Consider the following 27,735-nt stretch of genomic DNA (forward strand, 5'->3'; position numbering starts at 1 on the left):
CGCACACTCAGACCCTGCCACTGGGAGCTGAGCAGCCTCTGTCCCACCCCAAAACACGACACAGGAGCCAGGGGCAGACGCGCTCAGTGCAGCCGATGCCACTTTTACAGCCCCAAGAAGGAGGCAAAGCAGTGCCCAGCTCGCAGCATCGCTGCACGGGGAGCTGGAGCCGGGGTGTGCTGCTCGGGGAGGAGAGGGGCCCCGTCCTTCCCCGGAGACTTCACACGCTGCAGGAGCTCTGGGGTGTGGGACAATAGAAGCTTTTCCAGCCCCGGGACAAAGGCAGAGGCACAGGCAGCAATCGCAGGCTGCTCGGGCAGCCCGACTCATTCCCCTGATGGATAACGGGGTGCCTGAATCGGGGGCAGTGCTCAGGGATGGGACACGAGGCCAGCAGGAGGGTAGCGCTGCCCCACACAACCCCCTGCTGCTCCCGGAGAGGTGCCTGAGGTGTGGATGAGATCCCACGTCCCTGAAATGAGCCCCAAGGAGGAAAGGCTGGGGCTGCACCAAGTCATCGCGCCCTAGAGCAGCACCACTCATGGGGTGCAAAGCTCTTGGGGCAAGAGCAGCATCAGTGCTGATCACAGACAGCTCACAGGCAGCTTCCCAAAAGTAGAATTTTTATTGACGGTACGGGGAAACTAAAAACAAAGCTGAAAAGGAGCCAACAATGCACAACTAGCCCCCCCGGTACGGGTCAGAGACATCCTTGGGTAAAGAGCTGCTCCCCCCCGATCCAATTCCCATCGTAGCATTTCGTAAAATAAAAAAATAGCACAGGGTTAGTAGAGCTGCAACCCACGGCCCCATCCCAGCCTGCAGCTGCAGGAGGGACACGGCTGCATCAGCCCCCAGCACTGCAGAGGAGGTGGTGTGGAAGCCAGGACCTGCATTTCTCCCTGGAAAAGGGCTTTGCTTTGTTCTCCTGCGTGGCTGCCATTCTTCAGGAGCATTTACATGCAAAAAAGACCTTTGTTTCTCAGGAGTTGCTGTTCTTGCTCATTTCCTAGCGAAGAGGAGGCTAACCAGGAGCACTCGGAGGAACAAAGACCCTGCTTCCATAGAAAAGCCCTAGGGAACAAAGGAGGAGAGGGGAAAGTGTGTGCAGAGAAACTTTCCAGTTCAGAAATACCTCTCAGCACTGGCAGTTCCTGACGTGACAGAAGTTCTAACAGGAGTTATCCGCAGCATCTGCCCCCTCCCAGGACCCCCGGTACCTCTCCCAGCCAGTGAGAGACGTGCGGGCCTCGCGAGGTGCCGGTCCGTGTGCGTGATGTCTCTGTACAATGCATTCAAAACTTTTTTTTTTTTTTTTTTATATATCAGCTCAACAGAAATCAGCTTCTCCGTGAAAGTTTCGGCACACAGAAGGCAACTCCAAGCAGCAAAAGGAAGAAAGAGCAGCGGCTTTCCGCGCTGAACTCTGCTCCTGCGGCCAACCCAGGGCTAAGAGGAGAGGAGGGGCAGGCAGCGCGGGGTGCAGACAGAAAACCTCTCGAAGTGTTCAGTAGAAACACTATTTATTCACCCCTTTTGGTTACAAGTGGGCAGGGTTAAGCAGAGGCGGAGGAGGATGCCATGCACTCAGCTGCTTTACGTCCCCTCCACCATCCGAGCGGCTGCTCTCGCGGCGTTTCAGCCCGTGGGTCTGGCCCAAGCTTGGGAAAGCTGCCGGTGCCTGGGGTTTCGCTTTGCAGTCTGATTTAAAAAAAACAAAACAAAAACAACCCCCCCCCAAAAAACTAAATAAATATTGATCCAAAAGAAGCCAGAGGAGGGCAAGCTTTTGGTACAACAGCTGCATTTCGCTCTGGCAACACCCCTACCCCCAGAGCTGCTGTGTGAGACCCCTACGAGCACGCCTGGGGGTTGGCACAGACTTTGCAGAGCCTGTTACACGTGAAACCACGGAGCGAACAAACAACAGAAACCTTTTGAGAACTCTGGTTAGCTCGTCACAACCCCAGTGACTTTGCTTCGCGCTCTTTGGGCGAGGAGAGCCGACAGTCAGGGTTTGGGAGAATCCAACGAAAACAGGCTCACTCCACGCCAGCGGTCTGCAGTTTCAGCTACGTTTGCTTCCTGGTCTTCGCTGTGAAAGCAGACTGCTGTGCGCCTAAAAGGATGGACTCATTTGACCTTGTAACTGCTCTGCCGAGCTTCCAAGTGGTGAACCAGGGACCTGGAACGCAGAGGCCACTGCAGTTGTCCTTTCCTATGATATATTTATATATATATATAGTATATATATATTTAGACCAGCCCTGCCAAGTCTATTCGTCCGCTCAGGTGCACATCACCAAGAGTCATTTCCCACCATCGCATGACGTATAAAACAGGAGTTAGGTGGCTAAGGGAAGGGAAGCTGTTTTCAACTGTTCGCTCTCCCCTTTCCGAGAGAAGGGAGCGGAGGTCACGGCGCAGGCCCCGCACAGCCTTATCGGTCCATCTCGTCCAGCAGTGGTGTGGCGTCCCCGGCGATGGACATGGGCGTGCTTTCGATCATGGGGCTGGGGGACGGGCGAGGAGTCAACCTCTGCTTCTGTTTCCTCCGTTCAGCCTCCTTCTCCTGCAGCCACTGCTCGGCCATCTTCCCCCAGTCGATCGCAGCGTGGCTGTTGGTCCTGTAACGACAGAGACAGGAGGTGGGATGTGCCAGAAAGTAAACCCAGAGCAGCTTTCCCTGCCCTCCCTCCCCAAAAAATCCCACGCGGGAGGATTTGAGACAGCCCCACCGTGCTGCTTCCGTGGGAATCCACAAAAGCAACCAGCAGGTGACACAGGTGACACCCGGTGACACTCACTTTGGCTGCTGCCTCTGCCTGGAGCTGGACGATGGCTGCGACTGTGTCTGGGACTGGGTGGACTGGGGGGTGGTGTTGGCCTGCAGCTGGTACTGGGGGGTCGTGATCGGCTGGCTGGGGGTAGTGTAGGAGTAACTGGGGGTCATCAGAGGGGTGGCCACTGGTTGCTGTGCTGGAGTCGTGAAGACCTGCAGGAAGCAGAGACTGTTAGAGGACAGAGTAAACCCTGCGAGGCTGCAAGGCAAAAGTTTGGCATGTTCAGCACTGCCCTGCTGGCAGGAGGTTGGTGCACGTCCTTGGCCTGCTGGAGCCTCTCATCTGAGCAACGAGAGGTTCACAGATCGCAGCCTAGGGAATTGGGGGCTGCAGGGCAGAAGGAACAGCATCCTGCTGAGTATGAGACATTTTTCTTGGTCCTGCTTCTTTCCCCCCCAGAGCTCCCAGTCGTAAAATAGGCACCCTTCCTTGTTCATCCCACACAGGGTACAAGGGGAGATGATGAAAGCAAACAAAGGAAAGGACCACAAGAGAGATGGGTGCAAGAGATATAGAAACAACATCCTACAGTGGACATGAAGAACAGATGAATTTGCTCTTATTTTTCTGCCCTATTCATCTCCCTTTTCTTTCAGATTGTCTCAGTGCTTAACACATTGGGTTATCCACAGTCCCTGCCTATCCCCAGCTCAACGCTTGTTTTGCAAAAGTCCATGAAAGCCTCCCAAGGTGGTCCAAAAGAGAATCACTCCTCCCTGCAAGCCTCGTCTTGCAGCACCTCTTCATCAGCTCTGATGGCAGGGCGTGTTTCTTGTACCCAGACAACTCAGTCCTTCCGCAGCTGGATTTAGCCTCAGGGTCAGCCAGGGAGCTGGCAGCGCGTGCCGGGGGGAGGCAGGCACCAGCGTGCGTGAGGAAAGGCTTCAGCACGAGCTGAAACTGTTCAACTCCCTGCAAAGCCCCTGGGTATTCGGTCAGGCTGAGGTGTTCGCCTGCCGGTGCGGCTCGGAGATTAGCACGCTGAGCTGAAAAGCCCTGCAAACTCAGCGCATAGTTTCACAGCTAATCTCTTCCTCTGGCAGCTCACGTTGGCGATTCAGGGGCACAATCACAAGGTTGTGTGCCTTCACCGCTGGATCCCTTCTCTCTACCCTGCCACATTCCTTGGGGGCCTGGCCAGTTTGCTATTTGTTTCAGCTCTCCCCAGAGCAGGACGGGGTTACGCGCCTCATTTCCTCAGCCACGGGAGGGAGGCAAGAAGAAATCTGGTCCAAGAACCCTGTCAAGCTCCCCTCTGTAGCAGATCTCTGGCAACGAGCAACCCCTCGCACCACACAGAATTCCCATGGGATGGTTTGTAGTGGTGAGAAGCAGCCACGCAGCAGCTTGTCCCCAAGGCTTAGAAGTGACACCTACATGGTACGCGCTGCTGCCACCTCCGCTGCCCCCGTAGCCATACTGACTGGATGCCCACTGTGCAGGGGTGGCATTTGGGTTCTGCCCCTGGCCCGTCACGGCAGCGATGGCACTGAACATCTGGGAGGTCATGTTCTGCGGGAGGGCGTTCACTGCACGGGTCAGGTCTGCAAGAAGGACCATTGTGTTAGATAAAGCAGAGCCTGGAGGACTTTGTACCCCAGTTCCACCAGGAAAGGCTTGCACTGACCTGCCAGGTTAATGTTAGCTGGAGTAGCGTTAATGGAGGCTGGAGTCCTGGTCCGACTGCTACTGCTGGGGGTAATACCTGTGTAAAATAGAAGCCAAGAGGGATGGGTTAGTTCTCCCAGGAGAGCAGCTGTTGGTCTGATATTCAAGGTTTGAAAAAAATAAAAAATTGTTGGAAACACTTGTATTGGCGAGGTGCAGTTTTACCAGGACACTGCACATGCAGGATTGTATGGTGGGAGAGGCTAAGGGAGGGGAAAGGGGTTTGCTGCATGGCCCACGTGGCCAAAAGATTCTTAGGAGAGCTCTTAACAGGTTGATGAAATACAAAAACTTGAAACCTTCCACATACAGAAAATCCTAGAACACATTTCAAGGACAAAGACCACAGAATTGTCCTTTACTAACAACCCTAACTATGTGATGTCCATGAAACAGAAAGCTGAGACACTGAGGTTTTGGGATGCTCACCTGGAACAGGGTCCTGATAATGATCCTTAAACCATCGGAAGAGTCCGTTCACGGTAGGGAAGATCTGGCCCCGGTAGCGGAATCCTTCTGGTGTGACTGTCACATACTCTATCCTATGAGGAGCAGGGAATGTGGGAGAGCACAAGAGATCACAGGCTGCTCCAGATATCTGCCTCCATATAGCACCCTCATGCTAAGGGGCAATAATAGGAACAGGCATGACATGGCCTACAAACTTGGGTGAAGGCTGGCTTACAGAGACTGACAGCACTGGAAGAGAAACTGGCAGCAGTAAGCCCAGGTGTGGTACTGGCAGTACTCAGCTCCAGCTGCTGGGCTTGCCTCTCATTTACCTTGGTTTGCCTCGAGGCTGATATCCCAAGAGGAATTTGCCAGGTAGATCTTTACAGGCACTGATAAAGTAGGGAATAAATGTTGGCTTCTCTTTCTTGGTCTTTATCAGCAGCTCTTCCAGCTTCTAATTAGAGAAAGAAAGAGAAAAAGAAACGCTCAAGGAGAGCCTACATTTTTAGCAACATGGAGAACCTGCAGGAACCCATCCTGACTCCACTGCTGCTAGACAATCCCCCTGAAACCTACAGCTGGAAAGTGACTGCCAAGCCCCAAGTGACAAGGAAGGTCAGAGCTCAGTCCAGCAGCAGCTCATGCTAGACTCAAGGAGTTTAAGATCTGCCCTGGGACAAAGACACCTATTTATCTCCCACACAAGCTACCGCAGCCTGGGACGGGCTCACCTTCTTGTCTCCACCGTTGCAATCCTGATAGTATTTGTGATTCAACAGGTCTCTGGCAAAAGAAGCCATAGGCTGGACATAGCGAGCGACAATTTCATCCAGGTCTTCAAACTCCTTTGGACAAACACATTTTAAGAGGTATTTAGGGTGCGTGATGAGGAAACTGATCCTAGTATACAGCTATCAGTCATATATCCTGCACAGCAAGGCTGGATGCTTTGAGTGAAAAGAGTCTAAGAGAAGAGTAACATCCATTGCAGTTCTCTAGCCTGCCTGAAAGCAGCTGCAAGGACAGAAAAGCTGTGCCAACCTGTTCCTGCCACGGAGGTATTTCTCCTTCCCCACCAAGCCCTTCCCAGGCATGCTCTGCAGGGCTCTTACCTCGGTGTTAATCCAAAGTGTGGCGCCCAGACTGAAAGCGTTCTCCTTGCCCTCTTCTCGGACATCCACGTGCTGGTAAATCCCATCGTTCACCTTCCAGGTGACTGTAAGGTGGTTCTCCCCTTTGCTACTTGGCCGAATAATCACGTCCCCTTGGTCCATGGTCTCCATCATCTTCTCAGCTTGCTTGAAGCTAATGTTGTGGAATGACGGGTGAGCAATTACTCTCTTGATGTACGCTAGGGGGGACAAAGAGGAGTATTTAGGCTTCCAAGAGGAACTGCTTTATTCCAATTGTGCTTGTTTTCCCTGGGAAGCACCCTAGGAAGGCTGATGTCACAGGGGAGGGAAAAAAGACAGACTCACTCGTTCGCTGCTGCTTTCTTTTCAGGTCTTCTTCCTGTTTGTGATCTGCTGCCTCAGAATCAAAGTCATAGTAGGTGTCTTTAGGCAGTTTCCACTCGTTGTTCTTATCCACCAAGTCAGAAGTCCTGCAGGTCAGATCTGCACTGAACTTCTCAATGTCGATCTTCATAATCCTGCAGTGAACAGTCATTCCCACCTGCAGGACAGGGTCATGCAAAGCTGGTCAGCAGGTGTGGCTGATACGCCAGGCACCCTGTGCTACAGAGCAGTCTGCGTGGGGTCATGCTGCCAATGAGGAGGCACAAGTACCTCACGTATTTCAGACTGATACCACCTTTAAAGGTGATCCTTGGATATGAATTGAAAACCAAGTGATCCCCAAGATGACTAGAATCAAAAGAGATTGAAGACATTTCTTGCTGGCAGTTCTCTATCATCTATCTACATCCCACATCACTCTGGAAACTGCATGTCTGGAAGCTAAAGACAATGAATTTTGCTATTTCAGGTATCTTTAACAATGGGAGCAGCAAAACTGGACTTCATGATGCACAAGCAAGCAGTTAAGACTGTTCAGAAACAGACTGGAAGACACCCAAAAGACTACTCCAGTTAAATGGGAAATCCCACCACAAAAACTGCAATGTCTTAGTCCAGTTAACCGTGCTGAAGTCAACAATGGCTCTTTAAAAAGCTGCTAAGAGATCTCTGTGCTTACAGGATTATCCATCACCTGAGTGGACTGTCAGGGAATTCAGGAAGACAGAAAAGATGTTAAACCTCTATTTTATCACGATAGAAATAAGTGATCCCGTGATTTCAGAACCCCAGTCCCTGTCCTGAACAAGAACAGCAACTCTGATGACCTCCACAAATGAATTGCAAAAGAAAAAGCTACGAGAGAGGGAAACAGACCCTGCATATCTAACTAACAGCAGTTCTGTGAACTCTTTAGAAAGCCAGAAACAAAGGGCAGCTCTGCATTAGAATGCCTTTTGGTCTCCCAAACCCAGACTATAATAAATTCTCCCACAGTACAACATGTTAACTGATTAACATGGTTTCCACCAGCTGCCAAGAGAGATTTGCACTCTGGGACAAGGACGCTAACCAGAACCTGAACTTTCTGCTGATTTAAAGTCCTTCAATGGAAAATAAGGTTTGAGAAGCCATTTAGGAAACAGCATTAACCAAACTATGAATTATTGCCATTGACTCCACGCTCTTCTAGTTCTTGCAGGGTATGTGAAAACTCACTGCTTTCATACCTTCACCCTTTCTTCTGGCCGTTTGACCACCTTATCACTAAGAAATTTTGTTGGGATGAAGCCAGCAACGCCATTATCCAGACGTGTCTTCACTCCGATGGCCTGACCTGGGCAGGAACCGCTGTCAAAGTGATTCCAAACCTGGAGCAAGGCAAAGATAAAAAGTCAGTCCGCATGGAAACACAATAACCCAGGCAGCTCACACTCAAACAAGTCTAAAAGCTGTGTCAGCACGCAGGCACAGCCAGCACAGACGTGTGGAAGGGCAGAGGACAGAGGACTTCAACGAAAGCTACCCAGTAACATGGTCTTCCTACTTCAGCTGAGTAGAATTGATGGGACTTTGCAACCAGGAACATTTTTAGACCCTGAACAAAAGCCTGCAGCTAGGGCTGGTTTCTAACGAACACTATAGGACTCTAAAGTCACTGATTACCAATGCTGGAATTCAAATGTTTGGAAGAGAGACCTAAAGTACAGCTGCATTAAGCAGCAGGGAGTCCAGATAAGTTCTTAAAATTGTGAAGGTGGCAGAACAAACTTCTGTTCTCTATGTCACTGGCAGCTTCTCTGCGTAAAACACAATCCTAGACCACAAACAAGTCTGCTTTATGTATTTGCAAAGAACTGGCCAGCTTATCCCCAAATCCATTGCACTCCTAGTTCAGTTCACTAAGATCCATAAAGGACCTGTCAAATCCATACTGAGGCAATTAGTCAAAACTGGAACATTTTATATTTGCAATCAAAGGTCACATTCAGGTTGGGGTCCTGGGGCACTGCAGACATAATCTTGGCTCTGTTACCTTGTTTCTCAAGAGCCCTTGGCTACTGCATCCCTACAAAATGCTCAGGTCTGCTGATACACTCCTGGCAAAGGTAGGGCCGGCAAGAGAAGCAACCCTACCTCACTGAGCTCTGGGAAGTTATCCTGCTGACAGAAAGGACACTGCCAAAGGCCAGTTTCATCGTTCCGTATTGCCTGGTCGTAGCTTTCTCCTTGTGGCCGCCTGTGGGCTATCCCGGTGACATTGCAGATGATCATTTTACCTGTGGTGTGATGGGAGAGAAGAAGCAGAGGATGAAAAACTGAAAGCCAATTGCAGGGCCAGACAGCTATTTTGATTTAAGGCAGATGTGTATGAAGGTGTTAGGAGACTTCCCAGGTACACAAAAAGCTGCCTCACACACTTGTAATCCTAGCACTGTCCCAATGTCACCCTCAGCAACATTCCTTTGCCCCACCTCTACGTATTTTAAATCTACTTAGGATGACAACAATCATCAGAGCCCTCTAAGCAAACACAGATGTACCTATATAAAATGTCTCTGGAGTTTCTTTGGTCAGCATGTTGAAGACCTCTTCTGTGTTTGGAGCACGGTACGGTGTTCTCAGGTCCTTATACCTGCAGCTCAGTTCAGCTCGGATGTCATACAAAGTGATATGCTTGTCACCATAGCCCTGCATAGTATTTAAAGGTTATAAAGCCTTAAGTGACAGGGAGGAGGTGAAAAGGGAATCCAGGGTAAGTTACAAAAGAATTCACAGAACTTATCAAACACCAAATTAAAGAAGGGGGGGGGGGGGGGGAAGACAACGACACCGCAGGGTGTCATCATCATCAAACTGTAGGACTTAGTCACAGTATGTTGAGGAGGTAAAAAAATATTACTAAATTCAGAAAAAAATTAAGTTCAGGGGGAGGCAAAACCAGCCTAATTACTGTCTTTTCCCTTCCCCTGCCCCAGGCATACTTTCTGTAAGAATTTACTACATGCCATTGTCAGACACCAAATACTTGTCATAGCTGTTTATAAATTTTACAATGGCAACAGATGAATATTATCTCCTAAAAAGGACAAAGGTCACCAGCTGTAAAACCTAACAAACTGAGCTGGGCCACGCAGCTTCCCCTGTTTCTCAGCACTAGGAATCCCCAGCACACCTGTCGTTCCAGTTCTTCAGCAAAGGCATCAAGATCCAGGTCTTTCAGTCGCTCGGGGTTTTCTAAGATCTCCTCTAGAGCTCCTGCAGGATTAGCATCCTCAGCTGACTCATCATACTCCAAGGCATCTACTGCCATTTTTCTTGCCCATTCGTAGGTTTCGGGATGGACTCTGGAACCATCTAGCACTTCGATGTAGGAATCAGTACTGAAATAAAACCAGAGACACGTTCAGATAAGGACACTGCAGAGTTCCAGAGCCAGCTCCTTCAGCTCGATCCGAATTATCCTATTGACCATCACTGTTGGCTGCATGGCTGCTTTGCCACCGCTGACCCCAAAGGAACAAACTACTCTCAACAGGACACAAAGAATTCTTCCTTGCTAAATCAGTAGGATCCAAGGCAAATTCCAGACCACAGCTCCTGCGCCTCAATGTCATAGCCAGGCTTTTGGATGCTACGTAGACTCGATGACTCCTGACTCAGTTTGCTATAGGTGCTGTACAAGCACACAGCTCTGTAAGTTTCCTTCCTTATACAAATTAAATGTTGCCAACTGGTGGTGCAGCCACCTGCATCCAGTTTGGAGAAGCGTATGCTTTGCCCTTGCACCTCTGGGACTTGGGTCCTGCAAGATCCAACCACCTAGTAGGGTTGGATCACTCAGCGTTAGGATTCAGCCAGCTGTCCTTTCTCAGACTGCTTTTCAAAAGAAAAAAAAAAAAGGAAAAAAAAATTAAAAATGCTGTGGCAGCCTTAGAAAAAGCACGTTCCCAACAAGTGACCCTTCTGCACAAAGCTGGCAGCTGAAGACGTAGAAAATAGGTTATCACTGTCCTCCAAACACACATTTCTTGTTCAGTTACCAGTAAACTAATGCTCTACAAATTGACCAGTATTGCTATGAGGAAGTTAAATTGCTGATTTATGCCCCCATTCTGAAACTTCTGAAAAAATAAAATGCTGTTGGTAGGACTAGGCAGAAACCAAAGAGAAGTGCATATGGGTCACTGACAGACATGCACAAGGACCACGGAAAGTTAAGGAACAACTGGTTTTAGTCTAGTTCCTCTTGACCACAAAGGGTCTTTCACACCATAGCAAGCTATATAATTAATGTTCCGCAGCTCACATTGCTGGCCACGTTTAGCTACCCTTAAGAATCAGATTAATAACCAGCAATACCTGAACTTGGCCAGAGATCAGAGGGGCCACACAGAAACTCCTAGGAACATGGACTCCACAGAACAAGACTGTTTTAGCCTGTGACACACTTAACTTCACAGCCTGTGCAGCACTGAACACAATCCAATACCCACCTATCGCCCAGCGACGCTGTGTCAATTTTGATGAAGCCAGCACAGTTGATAAACACCTTGGGTCCCATGTGACACATCGTAACCAGCTGGGTCCTGTTCTCCAGGCGTGTGTTGTTCTGTTTCAAGATCTGGAGAAAGAAGAAACAGCATTAAGTTTTGCTAAATCCAAGGTTTTCCCAGGAAAAGCAGAGGATTCTCACTGGACAGTGCGGTATTCAAAGCATCTGACATAACCAAGACCATCACAAATGATTAACCGTTGCCCTCTGCCTGTGTCTCAACACTGCACAAAGGGAGGTGACTCCCCATGGAACAGCTCCAGCTCTCAGGAAGAGCGTTGGCTTTTTGCCTTGTGTTTTCCACAGTATGGAGGCGTCCTGGTACCGTAACAGCACATCCGCTGCTGTGGGTTCAGGAGCTAGCTAGTACTGACAGATCTGCTGAGTTGCGTGGGTCTGTGAAGGACAGAAGTCCACAAACAGCTTCGGGGTTAGGCACAGTGAGGTAACGCGTATGAAAACTCGTCGACGGAGCTGTCAGCTGCATCTGGCACGCAGAACTCTGACTCAGCTCATCACAACACTGCCATCAGGCCAACTCACACACCGCTCGGGATGCATTGTTTTCGTAGGCAGTGACAGAAGCCTCCTTACCTTTAGCAGATGAGTGCCTTTGCGTGGTCCCAGGCCACACACGTACTGCAGCAAAGCCTGGCTGTGAGGGTGAGCAATTGCCCGATTGACATCCACTCCCACCTCGTTCACGCGGTTTATGAATTCGCAGTAGAGGGCATTCAGCAGTTCCTCCTTCACCACGTGCTCCTGACAGAAGGGAGAGGCATTAGCCTCGCAAGGGGATGTGCGTAATGCTTTGCCATAAGCAAGCGGGGCCAGATGCAGTAGACTGGCTCTCAGGGGCTGTACTGCACCTCAGAGTTACCCCTGGGAACAGCCTAAAGGCAGGAGGCAGATGAGCTAAAGAAGGCAGAAAAAAAGGTGCTGTGTAGCCTGAACATGGCACAGAACAGGCAAAGCTTGCACCAGTTCAACTTGGGGTACTTTTCCTTGACAGAAAACAGTCCCAGGTCTCCCAGGCCACTTTTTTTTTTTTTCCCCTCCCAAAAATGGATCCCCCCTGCCCAAGGATCCTACAAGGAACCCTTACCTGCAGAGGGTGGAGTTTCAGGCAGAGAATATCCTCATCAGAGCTGCAGACCTGGGCAAACTCTATGAGAGGATCCTGAATGCGACGAGCAAGGGAGACTGCTTGACGCAGCAAAGGTGGGTAATCCCGAAATTCGTTCTGCAAGAGGCCAGAGAATCACATTTTGTAGCACAACGTGCAAAGACATCAGACAAGAACGGGAACACAGGAGGCATTTGGTGCTCAGGCAAAGAGAGATGAAATCAAAGACCCACAGGAATGATGCTGTAATTAGGAATGAAACAAGCCCATCCACTCAGCTGAACAAAATCGATTTCAGAATGCACCAACATCTACTTTGTACATCTGCTGGTGCCAACTTCTTCAGGGAAACCTAAACAAGATGCTTTGCCTTGACCCAGGGATCAGCATGTCATTTTCTAGATGGATCACATGAGGCAGTGGATGACACAAGGCTGGGCCAGCAGAATAAACAGAGGCCAAGACAGCCTGAGTAAGACTGAGAGGTGTCTAGAATAACAGAAGGCTCACCTCAGACTTCTTGCTGTTCATGTAGAGGATGGCCAGTTCATTGTCCACCAGCTCCACTCCTATAGAGGACAGCTGCTGCCCCTGATCCAGCTCGTGAACAATTCTCTTTACATCCTCCATCAGCATCTGAGCATCCCTGGGGAGAGATGGCCAAAGGTATTGAGGGGAGAATGCAAGACTGAAGCTTGCTACATACTCAAAAACTGTTTTGGGGGCTGCCTGATACTCCTCCTGCTAACTGTACAAACAATGAAACGTGGAGGAGCACAAGGAAAGGACTGCAAAAAGACCTGGAAATGCAAGGAACACAAAGACACTTGCTCTGACCTGTTCTCGCCTGCGATTGTCACCACGTGAGGCTTCTTGTTCAAAAGAAATTTTTTCAAGGTTTCGATATCCTGTGCCTGGAAAGAAGAAGGTGAGACGGGTCAGAGTAGAAACGCTAGAGAGCTTCTGCATTGGATTAGCTACTAGTCTTGGGTTCCTATTTCACAGGGAAAATCCTCCCTCACTGCTACCTTGATCTGCCACCATGACATGGATCTAGATAAACACCTTCTCCAGAGGCCCTGCAGACAACTGCAAGGACAAACATGAAAGCTCTGCAGAGGAAAGACTGATGCTATCATGCTTCTGTGTTTCAGGATAGCAGTAAAAGCAGGGAATGGAAGTTAAAAGCCTATCCCAAGCTCCAGTAGGTCCTGCAGCATTTCACCATTACAGCATGATCAGGGAAAGTGGAGAAGATTTGTAGCTGTATAACCACAGAAGCTCACAAACCCCAACCAACAGAACTCAGGAATGGCAAGGCCCTGTCACTCCCTGTAGGAGGAGCAGCAGAAGCAAACTGGAATCTAACTGAAAGCCTCTCCAGCAGAATAATTACAGGGTGGAAAAAAAAAAGAAGGCAGAATTCTTGCATGCAAGAGTGACAAAGCCTGTGCTGTCTTCAGACTGGCTATTCCTCACCAGCCCACAGTGCATCACCCAGTTCCAAAAGCGACCTGCGGGCATTAGTCTCAAGACATGAGCTGTGCCACGCTCACCTTCTTCTCCCTCTCTTCCTCGCGCCAGGCATTCCTTCTCTTTGTGAAATGTGGCAATCGGAGGAAGTCTGTAACCTCGCCCTCTCCATTAACAAGGGCACAGAACACGGGGTGGTCCCTGCAGAACAAAGATCACTCAGAAACAGAGGACTGCTAAAGCTGAACACGGATCCAGAGCCAATTCCTCTCCTCCTACCTGGCTGAGGAAAAGGCAATGCCTAGCACCCGAATCCCCTTCCCTTGGTTTTCGTCCATGAAATCATCATCTTCCTCCACTTGCTGATCAGGACGGTAGGAAGCTACTTTTAGCCAGTTGTACAGCTTGCGGCTGCAGGCCTAGAAGAACAGAGGAGAGACAGGAGTGAGAAAATCCACTGCAGGTGCTCTGGCATAGCCCTTCTCCAGAGGTATGGTCAGGGACTGCTCAGGGCAGCAGGACAGCAGCCTGCCAGATTAGGACCAGGTCTCCAGAAACACAAAGCCCATTTTACCTCCCACTAAAGCATCTGCTTTACTCTGCCTTTAGAACCTGACTCAGACCTCTCACTGTCCCCTCCTCCTTCCCGAGTGCCTGCATGTGGCCCATCAGCAGCCACTCTCAGTGTACTGTACGACTTTCAGCATTTGTAACCCCAGCTCTGACTCGAACCCATCTGTCCCCCACCTCACCTTGAGAACATATTCCTTGGCCTCCACCAACAGCTTGTTCTTCAACTCTTTAGCCATCTGCACGTAGAGGAACTGGTTGAGGGACCGCTCAATGGCCATAGTACGCTGCCGATTCCACTCCTGCACCTGGTGGCTGAACTCATCCCGATAGTAGAACTGTTTGATTTCCTCAAAGTATGTCTGGTCACTACCGTAACTGCAAAAGAAAGAGGGGGAGATTCAGACAGGCTCCAAACACCTGCATTGATGCCACCACTGTCAGATTCCTGCACAGGGACGTGACCTGATTCAGGAAGCTACCTGGTAAGTACAGAGAAGAGCCAATCCTCCCACCCAAGACTCCTTTAGGTGCAAGAGCTATGCTGCTAGACAGACCTCAGCTGAGTGTTCTGCTGGAAGCACATAGAGGACTGACATGGGAGCCCACAGCCACTGCAGAACACCCTTACCTTATTGCACAGTGTGGCTGCTCGGAAGAAAGGGAAGAAACCAAGAAGCCACAGAGCAAGGGTGATTTGGAAACAAGCGCTGCCTTTCACAAACAGCCTGAAGCCTTTAGAATTTGCTTTCAAATTAATAAGCCAGATTTCTTCTAAAGTTTTCAGTCAGATGACGATAAAAGCAAGCCCCCTGAGGCTGCTTATCATTAAGGACCAGGAGACCAGACCACGACCTCCAGAAGCAGTTTGGGATACAGAGGAGCTCTAACAGCACAGCAGCACTGGACAAATGAGCTGTGCCAGGGCACAACCAACGAGGACTCACCCCTCCACTCCTTTCATGTCAATGCTGATGTCTATAGTCAGCAGCGCCTCATCCTCCGCCAGGCTCATTTTCAGGAACTGGTCATCTCGCAGCTCCTTCACAGGCTTGTTCTTCAAGTATTTAAAGGAATAGGCATAGTGGGCTTCATCGATATCCTGGAGAGAGGAGAGAATCAGTAAGCATGGAGGACACTCACAAGGAATAACCCTACTGTACACTGGTTTTCATTAAATACCCCTACGCTTGCCAGTTTATGTTTCCTTCCCCAGCAGGATGCAGTGGAATCTGTTCCCAGCTGGAGAAACAGACTGTTCCAACAACTGAAGGCAACATCTCAACAGTAAGAGTCAGGTCTGATGAAATGCTGAAACTAAAAATGCAGCATGCTGCTGAGCTGGCCTCTCCAACAGCCTGGCTAACACACTGCTGTAAGATCTACTGAAGGTTGCCACTGACATGGGAGAAGTTTCCAGATGCAAAACGAATATTTGTGTATTATTTAGATCCTTCTCTGAATTGACCCACAGAGTCAGAGCTTCCTTCCTTACCTTCTTCCCCTTTTTGGTTGGTGAAATGTTGATTTTAGCTCTCTCTTGGAAAGTCTGCCTCAGGACCTGCCTGACCAAAGGCTCTCTGGCTATCTGCAAAGCCACCATGTACCGGGCTCCTTCCAGAACAGCTTCTGGACTGGGGAATTGACTAAAAGGAAAAAAGGCAACAGTAAGCACTGGGACTTCAGAACACGCCAAGATCATCCGCAGGCCCTGAGCGAGGATCCCCACACACTGACCTACACACGTAATCCTTGGCCAGCTCCAGGGGCTCTGCAGGGAACTGCTCTGTCTCGTGCCGCTGGTAACTGTCTCGGAGATTCTCTCCAAACTGCTCAGGTGTCAGACCAAACTTTTTAGCCAGGCTGTCTGGGGGGGGAAATAAAAAAAAAATCACAAAAATGATGAGAAGGGTACTGGAGATTATACTGAGCAAAATTACCAGTCCTCCTCCTCCAGGTAAGCCACACAACCCAGAAGAACACGCAAGCTAAGCCACAACACACTGCAAGCTCAGCATGACAGAGCAGAGCCCTTACCCAGCCCAGCTGTTTGACAGATGGTGTACATATCCCGACGGGAAGCCTGCTTCAGCTCAGGCCCTTTCTGCTCATCATCTTCAGCATCCTCTCCTTCACCTACGGGAAGCGTACGTTTAGCAAGGCCTCTTTACAGAGGCATACTGTCAGCTGCAGTATGTCAGCAGCACAACAAAGGGGACAAGCACTGTGCAACACAGCCCCTAAATCCCATGAACACAACTGAAGGGTCACAGTAGCTTTAAAATTATTCAGCGTTTGACAAACACCCTGTAAACGCTAGCTTTTCTTCAATTTCTCTCCTTTGCACAATTTTAATAGCAGTATCTCCGGGTTGTATACTAAAACATAAATCAAGGTAGTTGGATCTTTGCTTTTGCCCCATCATGAGGGGTGATATTCTGTCCCTCGGAAAAACAGCATCCTGTATAACTGATTTTAAGTATTTTTAGAGATATTTGGAAGACCTGGGACTAACCTGAGACAGAAGGGAACTGCAGAGATGGTCTGTGCACACACAAAGGCTTTTCAACAAACTTTCTTACTACTCTTTTGAACCAGGATTTTGAACCAGCCCGGGATTAGGAGACTTATCAAGTTTGGGGACAAACCTTCTTCCTCTTCACCATCCTCTCGGATACGCTTTTGCTTCTTTCGAGCAGCCTTTGCAGCATTCTGCATCTTAGGGATGTCTCGCCCATAGTACAGCAGGAAGTGATTATACACGTCCTTCAGCTCGTCCATGGACTGCACATCCTTCAGCCTAGAACATGCAAAGCCAGCATGTTACATCCTGCTCACAGCACAGCTGTGGGTAGAGCGCTCACAGAACCTGCTCTAGGACAGGTCAGGCAAAAGGAGTGCTTGGGCTCATCTTCTGAAGGAGTTTTAAATATTTCTCATTGCTGGCTTTGTGGTGAGGCTAAAATCAATGTAGTGCAATGGCCTGAGGGTCAGCGTTGTACAGATAGGTTGGTACACATTAAGTCATTTTGGAATGAATACAAAAATATCATGGTACCATACCTCTCCATGTCAGTAGTATCAAGGGCCCTTATCCCATCAGCCAAAGGCTTGTCTGGGTCAGCAGATATTTGCTCATACTGGTAGGCTTGCATCTTCTCAAACAGACGTGTCAGGTTCTGCTTGCGGATCTTCAGCTGGGTCCACTAACATTAAAACAGAAAACTCCAGTGATGCACTGTAGCTGTGTGTCACATTTATCTCCTCCCTTCCCCCAAAGAGGGGATCCTAAGGAGGTACTCCCAGGATTTCAGGATATTTGTTGTATAAAAATCATCATCAACATCTTCACTCACAGCCATGCCCAGATATGACACACATGGCAGATTTCATCTCAGAGACTATTTGTTTATTTTCTGTTAACACAAATTAAGGTTTGGTTCTACCTAATAGCAGAAAAGGAACTTGCACTCCTTGCAGGAAAGGTCACTACACAAAAGGAACTTGGTGAAGGGAAAGGACTATTTTTTGCACTCTCTTTTTATCAGATAATTCTTTAACATCACGTGATGGCAGAGATGCAAAATCAGTAAAAAAAAAAAAAAGGCATAGAAGGTCTCCAGCTAGGTGGGAAGATAAAATAAATGCTGATTGGATAATTACCAATGAAAACACCTCTCACCTTCTCATCCCACTGCCAGACTCTCCACAGGTCGTTGATGTGCAGCTCTGGCTCTACATACTCCTTTCTGTAGAAGGCGATGAATGGGACCTAGGTCAGAAACGAGACTCGTCAACACCAAGCAAAAGGAGAGGGGGCTGCTCCTGGCAGCCAGGAGTCCAGAGCCTGCTCCTGTCCCACGTGGGAGAACAAGCTGATGGGGCAGCAATGTGGGAGATGTACCAAGTCGCAACACAACTCGAGACTGTTCCGCCAAAGAATGCATCACATACACCAAAGAGCTTCTGTGACATCAGGTAACACCTCAGATAATAAGTCAAATGGACCAAGCAAGGTTCAAGAGACTCTGGAATTCCTCCACCTCATTTATCAATTTGTCCAGGATCAGGCAAACAGGGCAATGGCAGCCCCATCAAACAGGCCTTAAAACCTCTGCTGTCCCATCTCACACGAGCTGAGCTGCACTTTCCAGAGAAGCACCATTTTGTCACAGCACAGGCAGCCAGGTAAGGCACCTCAGACCTGCCTACTTTGTTACCCTAAATACAGCAATCCCTTGACTAATCCTGCCTGGATAAGGAGATGGTGACTCAGGCTTTGCCTCGAAAACGAAGCTGAGTTACGAAGTACCTCGAAGTGTTGATTTCTCATGAAATTCAGGGCTTCTTTAATCTTCTGGATGGTGCTGGGCCCCTTGCGGCTGAAGCTGCTGGCAGCTTGTCCACGATCAAGGTAGTCAGAGCTTTCCTAAAAGGATAAACAACACATTATGTTGCTTAAAAGAGCAGTCCAAGCTAAGGCTGGAAAATGGTGATCCCTTTGTTAGCTGGAAATACAGGCTTAGCTACATGCTGCGATTTTAGACCACAGAAAAGCATGACTGGCTTGAAGGAAAACACAGAAGCAGCATCTGGCCAATGTAACTCATTGTTAAAAGCAGATCTCAGCTAATATTAGTTTACCCTAAGTGCACAGTGGCTCAGAAATCTTTCAGTCTCTTATGACAATTATTCTTGCAACATCTCTGGGCTGCTTTTTGTCCTGTTTTATTAATGTGGAAATGAAGATGTGTGTGTGTTAAGCAACCCACTCAAGACCAGAAAAATAGAAAAGTATACTGGGCATGACGTTTCTCTAAGCAAACTCCTGGAACGTCTCCAGGGTAGAAATCTGTAGCATCTCCAAGTCACCAGCCATCTTAGGACAGAAGTCCCAGGCATAGCCCTTTACCTGCAAGGAGATGGTGGGTGTTGCAAATGCATTCCTGTAAATCCAGTCAGCTTCTTCCTCCAGCTCGTCATCTTCAGCGCTTTTTACTGGGATGGATCGCAACTGTGAAAAGACAGCGGGATTAGCAGAGGCATGTACAGCACCAGGGCTCACGCTGCAATGTTTTTAGGAAACCTGGAAATGACTGTTTTGAGCTGCAGATTGCTGTAGGGTCTCAGTAGCTGCCACACCCACAGGGCCATGCTGAAGACTATGCTTTGCTGAAGCAAACAGCAAATCTGCATCAGCTTTGTAGTAGGTAAAAAAAAAAAAAAAAAAAACAACAGGTCTGTCAAAGATGTGTGGAAAAGCCTGTAAAGGTGCATAGCCTTCTATGATGAACAATTCAGGGTGCTTGTGCTTCCTACAGGACTCCCAAGTCCCTTGAAGTTACATCCTCTATTCCCATCTGCCCCTGCTCCAACCTTGTTATCACTTTTCTTGCTGCAGCCACAGCATAACAGAACATAAAACAGCTCCAAAGCCTCTCTGGGCATTTGGGCTAGCCACTTCTCTTTTAGGCGGAGCCTGCCCTAACTATGACTATGAGAAGAAATCCGAACGAGCCACTTATGGCCAGAAGACATTATATACAGCACTCCCTCATGCTGTACACACTGGTGTGGAAAAAAAATAGGTCCTGTGAAAAACTGGCAGCTTCAGACATCACATTTCACAAAGGCAGGTAACAAGCTTCTGCACAGAACTGTATTAACATTCACTAAAGGGAGATCAAAGGACACTGACTGTCCAGGGAAAACCCGAATAAGAGGCAAAATTAAGGGAAAAATGTGAGATAACAAAATGACTCCTAGCAGCACAAACAGGACTCCACACGGAAAACGACATAAATCGCAGACACTCAGATTATTTACAGTGGGTTACAGAAACACCTTGCAAGGAACAGTTGTGTTGGCTGGCACAGCTGTAGGCTAGAAAACCCTAGCAAGCCTCTGGCACTGCAGCATCACTCTTCTTATAGAGGCACAGCTCACAGGTTTACTAACAGCACCCAGTAGAAAGGGCAGCTCAGCAGAGTGCACGCCCTGTGCCACACCCAGAAGAGCAACACTGGCACCTAGCGGCCAGAGAGAAGCTACGACCAGTGCTAAAACACCCCTCTGGGTTTACACAGCCAGAACAACTCAGTTTCACTGTTATGTTGGAATGTGGAGCTTCAGCCTGCACATTTAAGGTGGGATAGACAAAAAGGGAAAAAAGAGATCAAAATCCAGCCAGCAGGCAGGTGAGAAAGCTGGCCTGCAGGTCCCAGGCCTGATGTACTCGATGGGTGCTGAAATGCTTTCTGTTTGTACATCTGTCCCCACTTCCCTCACCTGGAACCTCTCAGGCATGTCTGTCATGCGTATCTCGTTGTCCTGGTCTGTTAGGTGACTGCTCTCCAGCTCACTGGGCTCGTACATCTCGAAGATGCTACGGCGACTGACGCGCTTCTTGGTGGTCTTCTTGGGTCGGACGCGGGTCTCCCCTTCAGCCTCTTCATCCTCGTATTCATATTCCTCCTCCATCTCTTCATCGTACTCATTGTACTTCTCAAACTCATCATAGTCGAAGTCCACACCAAAGATTTCCTGAGCTTCCTGCAAGGCACTGGAAGGCAAAAACTACACTTCAGCCCCATGATGCAGTTCAAAAAACATCGGTCTGGCCACAGCACCTAAGTTTAACCCTCGGTTTTGCACCTAAGCTAAAGAAAAATGGATAGGTACACAGACATTTGAACTTTACATGTAAATGCTTCTCTTAAGGGACTGCTTTTGGTATTCCCTTAAAAAAATCTAGGGAAGAAAGAAGTCTGTGACTTCTTAAATGTCTGCCCAAAAGCCCCATGTTTAAATTCACCACATTCCTTTGGGGAAGGAGACCAGCAGTATCCAACCACAAGCTGAATCACATTGCAGTTGCCGAAGTCAAGTAATCTGAGCACTCTTTTTAAGGCTCAGGGCCAATTTCCAATCAATACTTACGCATCAGTGTATCCAGGGAGCTTCTTTCGCCATTTTGGCTTCTTCAGAGGTTGTCCGTCGTCATCCACAATGAAGTCATCGATGTCTGGACACGGACAAAACCATTTTAGCAGTCAGGACACACACACACACACACAGCCAGTGCAGCTGTGTGCCTCCACCACAGACTTAGGCTGCTGCCTGCTGGCAGTCTGCACAGCTACCCACAGCATCTCCTTCACCGACCTCAGAAATTCCAGGAGCCTGAACCACAATTACAAGCTAGAACAAACTTTTAAACCCAGGACAGCCATCTGGTGTCTATCTGCAGCTCAGTGCACAGAAAATGCACTCAGAAAAAAGCCTTCCTGCTTTGGACCCTAGACAGAAAGAATTTCTGCAACTCCTTCAGTATGGCACCAGCAGTGATGATGGGCTAATGCCCAAGAGCACGAGCAGGGCAGGCATGCACAGCGCTACTAAGTGCTAAACTGTGCCTCCACTTACTTTGTTCGAAGCATTTTCATGCTGAAAGCAGCTTAAAGGAGGCATTCAACACCTCAGTGTATGCAAGACGTTTCTGGACAAAGCAGTTTAACACACAAACTAAATCTGCTGCCCAGAAACATTTAATTCTAAAGGTAGTGCTAATCAGACCACCAAGAGCTTGACCACAACAGGGCTCCAGCTTTTGGTTAACTGTAGATCAGTGGAAGTCTTAACTTGGTTGCTATGCTTTAGTCCTACAACAAACTTCAGATGCAATTGGCCATCCATACTCACCAGATTCATCTTCTTCCTCCTCCTCCTCTTCTTCTGGTGGAGCAACAGGAGCTTCAACAGCTTCCCCTCCCTCCTCGCCTTCACCATCCTGAAAGATTTCTTCAGCAATGGCTTCCTTCTCGTGCTCTTCCTTCCCATAGTCTTCCTCTTCATCATCCTCATCATCGGACATCTTCCGCACGCGCCTGAATTTTTGCTGCAAGCAAGGAGTCGTGTTAGTGCACACACCTCCTGGCACAGACATGCTCTGTGTCGTCTCTGCCAGGCCAGAACTGCACTTCCTCTGCTCCCTCTGGAGGGGGAGCAGGATGGAGCCCAGCACAGCACGGGCAGGGAGGGGCAAAGAGCCCTCCCCTGGCTCCAAAAGAGCCATGCTGCAGGTAACTTTTCCACACAGGCAAGAATTACTGGCTGATGGGCTCTTCTGAACCTGCTTTGCAGAGGCGGGAGGGGAGGAGCAGAGCAGACGATACAAACAAGCACAAAGCGTTTTGGAAACTCTAGGAGCCAGTGCCCAGTTGCCTTGGCAAGGAGAGAGCGTGCTTCCTTCGAGCACTCAGCTCCTCCTTTGCAAGGAAAGCAGCAGACTGGAGGCACTGCTCGCTCACTCCACGCAGGAGCCCACCCTCTGTGCCATGATGCATGTTAGCAACAGTGTTGAAACAACTCACCCGTTTGACTTTAACGCCCAAGTTCTCTTCGATGAGGTCGAAATCGTCGTCCTCCAGGCGGTCATCAAAGGCTAACGAGAAAGCAGAGACGAGTTACAGTCCCCCTTTACTGATGTGGGAACAGACAGGTGGGTACAGCTCACCCAGACCACACAGACACCGCTTGCAGCAGGGCAGTGCAAGCGTTAACACCGTGGCCCCACCCCAAAACTTACTGCGCTTTCTCTTTTTGTGGCCAACATCGTCTTCAGAGTCTCCAGAGTCACTGGCTTCTTCCTCCTCTTCCTCCTCCTCGTCGTCATCATCATTAATGAATCCTTTCAGGTTCCCTTGCTCATCTTGATCATCCAGATTTTCCTCTTCCTCTTCCTCATCTAGGGTGGAGAACAATAACTACTGCATAAGTGTCTAAAGCTTTTATCTCCAAGGCTCTTGCACAACTCTGTACAAACATTTTCCTTCACACTATCTGCGCAGGGAGCCTTAACTGAAGGCTTTTACTGACACAGAACCGGGCCAGCTGCTCACACCAGAGCCCCATTTCTTGTCTCACGCTCTCTCTGCAGAGGGAACAGGTGGAGTGGTCACACTGGGAGAATTCCCGTGCTTTTACTGTTTACTATCAAACCGCGCATCCCCCGGGGGTGAAGAAATGTACTTCCTCTTGCCAAATATAAAATCCATCTCAGCGCTTTGAGGAAGGGAAGCGCTTCAACAGCTGAGGATATCGCCTACAGATGGCCACGCTACTGCTGCACGGGTACTGCCACATCCACAGCGTGAGGAGACGGAAAACAGAGCTGTGAGGCACGCAGACAGCTCAGCCTCCTCGGTGCAGACAGGAAGACTCACCGTCCTCATCTTCCTCTACAAATTTCTTGGTTACTCTGGGCACAACCTCCCCGTCCTGGTTGTACTCCTCCTCCGACTCCTCCGCCTCGCTTTCTACGAAGTCAGACATGGCTGCAGCGTCTCACGCGCAGGAGCTGGGGAGAGAAGACAAATCCATCGCGTCAGCTAAGGGAAAACAGGGTCAAATCATCTCTCCGGGTCCTGAATCACCCAGAGCCCCCCTCGCCTGAACATCCCTGTCACCAGAGATCAGCCAAGCCAAACCAGCAGCCCCGTGCTGTCAGCTCTTGTCGGGCTGTGTCTCAGCGAGCCTGAGGCTCGGCCAGGAAGGCGACCCTACGCCGTCCCTGACGCAGCGCTGGGTCAGGCGCACTGTCTGACCAATTAGGACCTTGATGTGATTAATCCCCGCTTAATGAAGCCAGGGTGATCCCCAAAGTGGCCTTGGCTGAGTGCTGAGCGAGGCTCTGCTGAGAGCCAGGGAGCCCCACGGAGCACACAGCACGTTGGGAGCCAAGGGGGAGAGATGAGGAGGTAACAGGGGACTGCAGCACGGGGGGATTCCCGCACCCAGAACCTTTTGTTTGATGTTTTTCCCAAGTGGGGTTTCTGGAAGCAGCATAAACCAGGGCTAGCACGAAGGAAAGTGTTTGTCCATCCTAACACAGCCTTAGTTCTGCCTCCTTGAGCCTGTCACTTCCTGTGCTTATAAATCTGCTCTAATTTGCAAAGGATTTTTTTTTTTTTTTCCTTTTTAAACAGGCCACAACAACAGAAATTTCTAAAGCCAGCTATAAGAAAACCCCGATCACGTGGCTGTGAAGGTGACAAAGCCAGCCCAGGAAGACGCAGCAGCCTTTGGTAGAAAGCAAAGCTTTGAGGAGGGATCAGATCGAAAGGCAAAACCTCCACGTTAAATTCCATCTGATGCAACACAACGACAAAAAAAAAAGCCCTACATGATGGAGAGTGATACCCAATTGTGCTTCAAGGTGCTGCAATAACCATCTCCCCACCCGACCGAGGCTTTGCCGTGCCACATCTCGTGTGCAGGGCTTCTTGTTCTGCCCACAGATCCCCCCAGGTGGAGCACAAACATGGCAATTTAGGGAAAAATGGGAACTCACTTCTCACTTTCAAAAAAAAAGAGCGGAAAAAAGCTGATCTTGGTGAATATTTTGTCTTAAAATATTAATAGCTGCACAGGAACACGTTGGCCCCGCCTCATTAAAGGAAAAACCACGAGAAACACCAGGGAAAACCTTGGAGTTTTCAGGCAGGAGCAGAGAGCAGCTGCTATTCCTCCTCACCATGCTCCAGCCAGGGCCAGACGCAGCGGGCCAAGGCTGCCGCCCCGCTCCCAGACAGCACATTGCCGTCCTGGCGCGGGTACAGGCTGATCCCCGTCCTCACCGGCTCATCCTTCTCCCAAACGAGGCGTCAGAGGGCGAGGCAGGCGCCGGCTGAATGCGTTTCCCTGCATTTTGGAGCAAAGACCTCCGACGGGCTCGGTGCCGCAGAGAACAGGAGCTGCTTTGTTTGCCAGCCTCTGCCCGAGCAGCGCGGCGGCTCGTCGCACCTAACTGCGGGGCGAGCGGCTCCCGTGGCATTCCCCAGCCTAACGAGCCTCCTTCTGCCCACGACAGACACCCAAAACATCCAGGAGGACAGAAAACCCTCCATCAGAGCACCGCGTGCTCCCTGCTGTGAAGTTTTTCCCCCAAGAAATGCTCCAGGCGCGTGCCCAGCGCCTCGAGTGCTGCCTCCAGCCCAGGGCAGCTCGGGGCCGTGCGGTTCCCCGAGCTCTGCTCCACGCCGGGGGTGCCTGCACTTTGCTCAGCTCAAGGGCACGGTGGCAACCTGCCAGAGTCCGCGAGCTCCTTTCAACCGGGGCGACAGCGAGCAGGCAGCTCTCCCTGCTGTCGGTACGGGGAGAGCAGATCCTCGAGCACATCAGGCTGGAAATCCAACCACGCAGCGAGGAGCTGCAGTGCCAGGAGCCACAGCGGGGACAGAGCCACTTGTAGGGCCAGCATGGGGAGCAGCAGCGCCCCGCAGAAGCCTCACACACAGCTGTGGGGTGAGGGAAACCAGAGGCACCTCCTGCTGTCCGCGCCCACGGAACAGTCGGGCAGTGTCACTGTGAGACCACACGAATTCTGCGATTTTTATTTTTTGGACAGATTTTTTTAACCTCTGCCACTTCACGGTTCAACTCCTTGAGCATCACACAGATCCACGGAAGCCTCTGCCAAAGCCATCAGGGAACAGTTCTGTCCAGCTCTCATCTCAAAAACAAAACGGCTAAACTGGAGAAGGTTCAGAAAGCTCTGTGACTACACACAGGCCAGAAATCCTGGCTCGATTAAAACACGGAGCCCAAGGAAGCCCAATCCATTCATTTTGTCAATGAAACGCTCATGAAATGAACGTTAGCACGGTGAGAACGCATCCACAGGAGTAAGGCTGTGACAAGTGGCTTGGTATGAAAATCCCAAACCAAGGGCAAAGGTAACGTCACCGCTCCAAGGTCTTACAAGGAACCAATCTCAGTATTTTTACAATAAAAATGCCGCATTTGATCCCCTGCAGACATCTCATCAGCTGTGGGCTCTTCCTGAGAGCCACTCCTGGGGGCAGGCAGGGATTTCGGCAGGGCTGAGCCCCACCACGGCAGCAGCAGCACGTGTGGTACTGAGGTTTCACAGCTGCTTTTCAAACTTTCAAAGGCAGGACCTAAAACAAACATCTCTCCTTCCTCAGTGTGAGGTAACGGAGCTGAGGAGCAAAATGAGGAACAGACCCGCAACGTTCAGCAATACCGGGACAGGGGCAGGTCGGGGAGAGCCCCGGCAGCTCAGGCAGCCCCGTTCCTGCTTCACGAGTCCTGCCACTGCCTGCTGGTCCCGCTGCTCCCACCTCCCCCGATGCTATCGGGCCGCAGGACATCCTGTGGCAGCGAGGCAGCCCTGTGAGAGCGCTTCCGCATCGCTCCTTCAGACCTGCCACGGCACGGTTTCCTGCGAGGACCAGAAAATGGATCTGCCCTCCTCGCTTTCTCTGCCCTGGCTGTAACTGCAGGCACCCGGGTGGGATCTCTGCTTTTAAATAACTCCAAACTCTCCGTTTTGGACCACGCCGGGGTGTTGAAGCGGTGTTTTAAAAGAAGGAAGTGCTGAGGCTCTGGGAGCTCTTCCCTGAATGGTGAAAACTGATGTGGAGGCAATCGCTGCGGTGGCTGGGGCCTCTGTTACACCCCCTGCCATCACCTCCCATGTGCCACACGAGCACCCAGCATCCTCCCCCAGCGGGGTTCAGCTCCCCTAATTCATTTAGCTGCTAAATTCATCGCTTCCTTTCCTTCCCCACATCGTCATACCCAGAAAAAAACAAAGCAAGCACCAACGGAAGCAGAACGGGGGGAGCTGCAAACCCCCAAACCACCTCAAACCTCACCCTGCTGCGACCTCCAGCCGTTCACTCTCACCTTCCACACGCTGCTTTTTCATCAACTGTGAGCTCCAAAAAGGGCCTGCCCAGGCTGCCGCCCCCCCCCCAGCATTTTTTGGGGGCCCCACCAGCCGTTCACAAACCCAAACAGAGCTCCCCAGCTGTGCGGGAACTTCTCCTGTGGATGGGGTGATGAGAACCCATAGGGAAATGGGGAAATAGGGGCGAGGGTCTCGCTCCCCCCCTTATGATAACGGGGAGGGGGCTGGCAGCAGGGGGCCCTCCCCAGGCCCCATGGCAGCCCCGAGGCGGAGGAGGGGACCCCAGGGGTTTGTGTGTGTGTATGTGGGGGTCCCACCGCCCCCACCCCACAGCAGCCGGGCTGGGAGGGGGGGCCCTAAAGGAGGGGGGGGGGTCAGGGGGGTGCCACCCCCGCGGCCTACACCCGGGGGCGGGGGTGAGGAGCACGGAGGGGCCGCCCAGCCCCCGCCCCCACACCGGGGAACCCCCCCCGACCCCCTCACACCCCCCCCCGGGCCCTCCCCGTGCCCCCCTCACAGCCCCACCGGGCCTCACCCCCCCCCGGCAGCCGCCCAGCCCGGCCCGAAACCCCGGTAGATGCCCCCACCCAACCCCTAGGCCCTACCGAACCCCTCCCCTCGCCCCTCACCACCCTCCCGGAGCCGTCCCGGTCCCTCCCGGCCCCTACCGGCAGCGCTGGGCCCGGCGCGGCCTCCCCCGGCGGCGCTGAGGGAAAATGGAGGCGGCGGCGGCGGCGGCGGGGGGCGGAGCAGACGAGTTGCGACCTCCGGGCGGGCAGAGCGGCGCCACTTCCGCTTCCGCCGGAAGCGGCAGT

At 50.7% G+C, this 27,735-nt stretch overlaps 1 protein-coding gene across 2 annotated transcripts; it reads right to left on the reverse strand.

The window, feature by feature from the left end:
* Positions 1-606: 606 nt before the first annotated feature.
* On the reverse strand, positions 607-27,734 carry SUPT6H (SPT6 homolog, histone chaperone and transcription elongation factor). Of its 2 annotated transcripts, none has more exons than XM_068655715.1 (37): positions 27,589-27,734; positions 23,430-23,563; positions 22,793-22,951; positions 22,578-22,648; positions 21,907-22,102; positions 21,145-21,229; positions 20,494-20,767; positions 19,118-19,219; positions 18,518-18,634; positions 17,888-17,977; positions 17,269-17,411; positions 16,854-17,005; positions 16,243-16,341; positions 15,943-16,072; positions 15,701-15,851; positions 15,153-15,307; positions 14,388-14,583; positions 13,915-14,054; positions 13,719-13,836; positions 13,000-13,076; positions 12,673-12,808; positions 12,142-12,279; positions 11,631-11,798; positions 10,978-11,105; positions 9,657-9,864; positions 9,025-9,172; positions 8,618-8,760; positions 7,711-7,851; positions 6,443-6,638; positions 6,077-6,315; positions 5,696-5,809; positions 5,294-5,418; positions 4,941-5,053; positions 4,471-4,548; positions 4,221-4,387; positions 2,808-2,995; positions 607-2,627 (listed from the first exon to the last, which is right to left on the reverse strand). In XM_068655715.1, exons 2-37 carry the CDS (start codon positions 23,536-23,538, stop codon positions 2,441-2,443), a joined length of 5,181 nt encoding a protein of 1,726 aa, XP_068511816.1. In that variant the 5' UTR covers positions 23,539-23,563; positions 27,589-27,734; the 3' UTR covers positions 607-2,440. The 2 variants fall into 2 exon arrangements, with proteins under 2 accessions (XP_068511816.1, XP_068511817.1); XM_068655716.1 differs by lacking the exon at positions 27,589-27,734 and adding an exon at positions 27,543-27,561.
* Position 27,735: the final 1 nt, after the last annotated feature.

This window comes from Anas acuta, chromosome 19 (assembly GCF_963932015.1).
Source record: "Anas acuta chromosome 19, bAnaAcu1.1, whole genome shotgun sequence".
In the NCBI taxonomy this organism is placed as follows: domain Eukaryota; kingdom Metazoa; phylum Chordata; class Aves; order Anseriformes; family Anatidae; genus Anas; species Anas acuta.